Source organism: Lycium barbarum, chromosome 7 (genome assembly GCF_019175385.1).
Source record: "Lycium barbarum isolate Lr01 chromosome 7, ASM1917538v2, whole genome shotgun sequence".
NCBI classification, from domain to species: domain Eukaryota; kingdom Viridiplantae; phylum Streptophyta; class Magnoliopsida; order Solanales; family Solanaceae; genus Lycium; species Lycium barbarum.
In genome coordinates, this window is record NC_083343.1 from 132,234,881 (window position 1) to 132,241,346 (window position 6,466).

At 35.8% G+C, this 6,466-nt stretch overlaps 1 protein-coding gene across 1 annotated transcript; it reads left to right on the forward strand.

The window, feature by feature from the left end:
- Window positions 1-233: 233 nt before the first annotated feature.
- On the forward strand, window positions 234-5,924 carry LOC132604506 (acetate--CoA ligase CCL3). The gene is made up of 4 exons (XM_060318045.1): window positions 234-521; window positions 3,462-4,052; window positions 4,709-5,636; window positions 5,743-5,924. The coding sequence occupies exons 1-3, from the start codon at window positions 309-311 to the stop codon at window positions 5,603-5,605; spliced, it is 1,701 nt and encodes a 566-aa protein (XP_060174028.1). The 5' UTR covers window positions 234-308; the 3' UTR covers window positions 5,606-5,636; window positions 5,743-5,924.
- Window positions 5,925-6,466: the final 542 nt, after the last annotated feature.

Genomic DNA, 6,466 nt, shown 5'->3' on the forward strand with positions numbered 1-6,466 from the left:
AACGAGAAATTTCGAATAGCGAAAATTAAAAAACTCTCTAATTAAAGTGTTTTCTACTTGGTAAGTCTTTTAACATGAGATACAAATTCAAATTACTCGGATAGATAAATAATAAGATCTGGATAATGGGTCAATCATTAATTCAACGTTTCTACTACCTAAAATTTCAACCATTACCATTAATTATACTACGTCACGTGTAACTTATAAATAGTGTTACTTCTCTACATATACATACACAAAATCTGAGCCATCACCGTTATTATATATAGAGAGAGAGTGTGTATTTTTTCGTGAGAGAAAGAAATATGGCGATGAGAGATATTGATGATCTACCAAAGAACAAGGCGAACTACACCGCTTTAACGCCGTTATGGTTTTTAGAGAGAGCTGCAACGGTGTTTCCAAATCGGAAATCTTTAATTCACGGTTCCGTTGAGTACACGTGGCAACAGACTTATCAACGTTGCCGTCAATTAGCATCGGCTCTTAATAAACGTTCCGTTACCTTTGGAAGCACGGTAAACTCCTCTTTAATTTACCGTAAAATTTACCCAATGTTTACATCAAACTAAATAAATATACATACTCCATCACTTAATCATGGTTATGTGTCAAAAAATGCATGTACAAGACATTCATTGGCTTGATGTAAACATCAACGGTGTGTATGAGGTTGTTTTTATTATATTTATTATATTGTGGATCAATATTTCATTTTTATGTAAATGTAGTGTAAGTACTAACTTGTCCTTCATTAAACTATCAGACAGGCTGTTACAGTGGTGACAGTATATGCATGGAAAATTTAGCCGGTGTTTATATCTAACTAAATAATTAATCTTAAAGTGAAAATATATATCAGTTAATTATGATCAAGTGTTAAAAAGTGCATGTACAAGACATAGGCTTGATGTAAACGTCCGATTGAGTTAAGTTTTTACCATATATGTGTGTATATGGTGTTGTTTTTATTATTATTGTGGATTGATATTTCAATTTTTTTATGTAACAGTGGTGTTAGGACAAACTTGTCCTTTATTAATCTATTAGGCAGACTGTTACATGATGATGATAAAGATGATCATCAGTAATTACTTATCTAGATTATGAAAAACATAAAAAAATTCTACTAAATTTAGTGTTTTGTTTCCTCTTCTATTGCAAAACAAGAAAAAGAGCAGATTTTTGTGTTAGTGTGTGTATTCTTTGTAAATATTTCATTTTTTTAAATGTAAAAGTGGTGTTAGGACTTACTTGTCCTTCATTGATCTATCAGGTGGACTGTTACATGATGATGATGATCATCAGTAATTACTTATCTAGAATATAAAAAACATAAAAAAGATTATACGAAATTCAGTGATTTGTTTGCTCGTCAATTGAGAAACAAGAAAAAGATCAGATTTTTCATCTTTCAGCTATTGTTCTCCCCCCCCCCCCCCCCCCCCCCCTCTTTTTTTTTTTTGTATGTAAAAGTGGTGTCAGGACTTACTTGTCCTTCATTAATCTATCAGGCGGACTGTTAAATGATGAGAAAGATGATCATCAGCAGTTACTTATCTAGCATATGAAAAACATAAAAGAAGTTCTACTAAATTCAATGTTTTATTTGCTCGTCAACTACAACTTGTTTGGTTGGTTGTTACCTATTGACTATTGTATTGTTTGCTCGTCAATCCAAACAAGAAAAAGATCAGCTTTTTCATTGTACAGCGATTTGACCTTTTTGTTTGTTGTATTTTATATGAAGTATGAAGGAAAGGGATCGTTTGGTCTTTGAACAGTTCTTTCAAAATAAAGGATTGATTGAATTGTTTTATTAGGACAAGTCATGGTTCACTTGTTTAATGTATTATTTTTTCTGTGTGTGTTTTTTTCCTTTTTTTGTTCTTAGTATAGTTCCATTGGATCTGAACAGAGCAGATTTTGAGGATTTATGTGGCCGAGCCTAACTGGAATACATGCACTTGCCTTTGTTGTCATTTTCTTCTTCATCATTACCTTTCTATATTTGGAAAACATGTTTAAGTCCTACTAAATTTAGCATCTTACTTGGTCAATTAAAAAAAGTAAAGAAAAATATAAGCTTTTTTGTCATTATAGTTTGATTAGGCACAAGCATAGTGAAATGGATATAACAATTGATATAGCTGACTCTTACCCGTTTGGGATTGATCAGACATAGTTGATTGAAGTATCACAAGTTTCATTTCTCCCCTTTTAGTATCTTTAGTATTCAGTGTATTGAGCCACTTCGTTTTCTTACTTAAGCTCACCTTGTGCCCTTGAACTTATGACAATTTATCCTTACTGTTTGATTACTTTATTTTGATAAGTCCATCTGAAGAATAGATGGTTAGCTAATATCTCTGTTATTTATCGTGTATATGCTGATATGCAGTCCTTATGTTTGGGTGGTGTAGCATTTTCATCTTCTATTTCTGTTGAAGACCTGCTATTTTCTCTTTAGGTGCCTCTGTGCTTTCTCTTTTCCATTCTTGAACTAATTGCTAGCATTTACTCCGTACAAGCTATTGACTAAATGAAGTCTTAAGTGATTTTTGCTGAAGTTTGGTTAATTTTGAATTTGTTCACCTATGGGAAAACATTTTACAGTCATCCATACCTATTCTTCATGAGTCTATCCATTATGTTTTCATCCGCAAACAGATTCCACAATTACAGGGAATAAAGAAAGATGCATCCAATTCTAGACTCAATCTGATTCTAGGGAGAGAAATCGTGTGCATGCGTGCCTGCATGTGTGCAAGCCTAAGGGATAATGAACAGAGAGAGGGAGAAGAAGAGGGGTATACTTAAATTAGGACCCTTACCAGTCGGAAGCGGAAATTAGAAATCAGTATGTTATAGAGTAATTGACTATAATGAATTAAGCTAGCAAGGATAGTGGTTCACTGATTTTCATCTACAGGCAGTAGACAAAGACGTGTATGAATTATGTATACATCAAAATTGAGAGTCGTGCTTACCAGAGTGATCTTTGTTTTGTTGAGAAAAGTATGTTAAAGGTTCAGTACATGGTTTTCTCCCTTGCAAATTTCGTAGTTGCATTCTCTGCATTAAGTTTCATTCATGGTGTCATAGTAGGATATGTTTATAAGATCAATGCATGGTTCTGCTTCTCAACCTGCATATTTAGGCTTTCTAATGGAGTTAATATAAGAAGAAGATGAGTAGAGATAATTGAATGAACAAGAAACTAAAATTTACATATCAGGTCTTGGATATAGAGGATACTAAGTACTGTGAACACTGCCTTTTATTTGCTCTGTCGCCCGTTGCCATTTGTCTCTCCATATTAAATGAACAAAAATGCAGAAACTTCCAGTTAGTTTGTTATGAGCATCAATATCCTTTGTCCATTTAATGAAACGCATTGTTCTTGTCTCCCCGTGGATGCTGTATCAAGTCCTTGCTTTTTTCTGCTTCATTGGCAGGTTGCAGTTATTGCCCCAAACGTCCCCGCTCTGTACGAAGGTCATTTTGGAATTCCAATGGCGGGAGCTGTTATAAATGCTGTCAATGTCCGTCTAAATGCACAAACAATTGCTTTTCTTTTGGGTCATTGCTCAGCTGCTGTTGTCATGGTGGATCAAGAGTATTTTCCGTTGGCCGAGGAAGCTTTAAAAGTATGGGAAAATAACAGTAAAGGAAAATTCAAGGCTCCGCTTCTGATTGTAATTGCTGATAGGAACTGTGATCCAATACCAGTCCAATATGCTCTTGAGAAAGGGGCAATTGAATATGAGAAATTCCTAGAAACTGGCGATCCAGACTTTTCATGGAAGCCACCAGAGGATGAGTGGCAAAGCATTGCTTTGGGCTATACTTCCGGCACAACAGCTAGTCCTAAAGGAGTGGTGCTGCACCATCGTGGCGCTTATCTTATGGCTATGAGTAATGCTGTGATTTGGAGTATGCAAGAGGGAGCTGTGTATCTGTGGACTCTACCGCTGTTCCACTGTAATGGATGGTGTTTTGTTTGGACACTTGCTGCGATTTGTGGGACTAACATATGCCTTAGACAGGTAATTCCTTGTTTCTTTTCCTGCACATGGAGATTCTCATGCCCTATTTGCTACTACTACTTAATATAGTGCAGTGTGTAATCTGCTTTGTTATAGATATGCCAAACTAATCGGTAAACAAAAGAATAAATTTCAGCTATAGTATGCTTTGACCTAAGAAGTATTGGGATAACAGATCGTAATTGAGTAAGATCAACGGATGCAAGTCGTAATTGCTTATCTTTCACCATATGCGCCGACTGCTGACATTTAGATGAAATGTAAACCATGTAGAATAGTCAAGGGCAATAGCATTGGGTATATTATGAGATTGGACACTAAGGCAGGAATTTAAAAATTAGATGGACACGATAGGAGTTATCTTTTTCTTTTCTTCCCTTTTTGGTGTTTAGTTGAATTGTTTCATTTTGCTTAGTATGTTTCAAGTTCTAATTTCACAATTTTTGCTAATATAAGACATCCCATCTTTACTTTATAAAAGTTAATTATCTGAACAGCTATTGAGTTGGGGAGCACTTGAATCTTAAGGTCTGTTCTAAATTAGGGGAGGTAAAAAGAAAGTGCCTTTTAGCGAGTATGAACACGATTCTGCTTTTCCTGCTTGTTTCTAGCTCTAGACAAATGTGCCTTCTTTGTCTGATGTTTCCGATATGCAGGTAACAGCAAAGGCTGTTTATTCAGCCATAGCCCATCTTGGTGTGACTCATTTTTCTGCTGCACCTGTGGTACTCAACACCATAGTTAACGCCCCAAAAGAGGAGACCATCCTTCCTCTGCCTCGTCTTGTGCACGTAAGCACAGCCGGTGCATCTCCTCCTCCATCTGTCCTTGCTGCAATGTCACAACGTGGCTTCCGTGTCTTACACACTTATGGCCTTTCTGAAACCTATGGCCCATCCACTCTATGCACGTGGAAGCCTGAGTGGGATTTGCTTCCCCCAGACGTCCAGGCACGTCTGCATGCACGCCAAGGTGTCAGATACGTTGGTCTGGAGCATTTAGATGTTGTCAGTACAAAAGACATGACACCTGTCCCAGCGGACGGAAAAACAGTAGGAGAGATTGTCTTCAGAGGTAATGTTGTAATGAAAGGTTACCTGAAGAATCCTAAAGCTAACGAGGAAGCTTTTGCTGGAGGCTGGTATCATTCGGGTGATCTTGCAGTTAAGCATCCGGATGGATACATAGAAATCAAAGACAGATCAAAGGACATCATCATTTCTGGCGGCGAAAACATAAGCAGTGTAGAGGTCGAAAATATCCTGTATCTACATCCAGCAATACTAGAGGTCTCCGTGGTGGCAAGGCCCGACGAGCAATGGGGGGAATCACCGTGTGCATTCGTAACGTTAAAGCCCGACGTGAAGAAAACAGATCAACAAAAGTTGGCAGAAGATATTATCAACTTCAGTCGCTCGAAAATGCCTAGGTACTGGGTTCCAAAATCAGTTGTTTTTGGACCATTGCCTAAGACTGCTACTGGGAAAATACAAAAGCACTTGTTGAGGACCAAGGCAAAGGAGATGGGACCAGTGAAGAAGAGTAGATTGTAATTATAATGGTCCATGGCTAAATAATACTGAAGTATGTTTTCTCATTATCAATCAAATTATACTTTAATTTATCAAGAAAATAATACAAAGGCATCTTCTTATTTTGACTTTGTACCTTTCTTTATTTGTTGGAGTAGGTCAAGATCAACATTTCTCTATATATGAGGACCAAGGCAAAGGAGATGGCACCAGTGAAGAAGAGTAGATTGTAATTATAATGGTCCATGGCTAAATAATACTGAAGTATGTTTTTTCATTATCAATCAAATTATACTTTAGTTTATCAAGAAAATAATACAAAGGCATCTTCTTATTTTGACTTTGTACCTTTCTTTATTTGTTGGAGTAGCTCAAGATCAACATTTCTCTAAATATCTTTGATCTTTATTGTACATAAATAAGACTTACATATTAGTTGAATACGTATCCGCGTCATGCGAGGAAGATGAAAAGGTTAATGAAAAAAACAAAAAAGGCTAAAGAGGAAAAAGGGGGAATAATAAAACATGCAATCTGTTCCAATTGCATTTAAAATATAATGATCAAATCAGGGAATGTTATGATATTATTTGAAAAAAACACTCTCAGTTTTGCATAATCTTTCTTTTATGTTTTTTTTAAACGGCTGAAAAATATTCTTCACAGATGCATTATGCATTACGACCTGCTCTTATTGTAGATTTTAATCTTCTAATTTTCATAACCTTGAGTCAATTGTATCCCTTTTGTTATCTCATTCCTTATCAAACTTACTTCCTTAAAAAATAACACTTAAAACAATTATTCAACTTTGTGACAATGAAAGAGACATGGTTTTACTTCTAAAAAAAAGTAGAATAGTCCATATGCGGTGAAATTAAA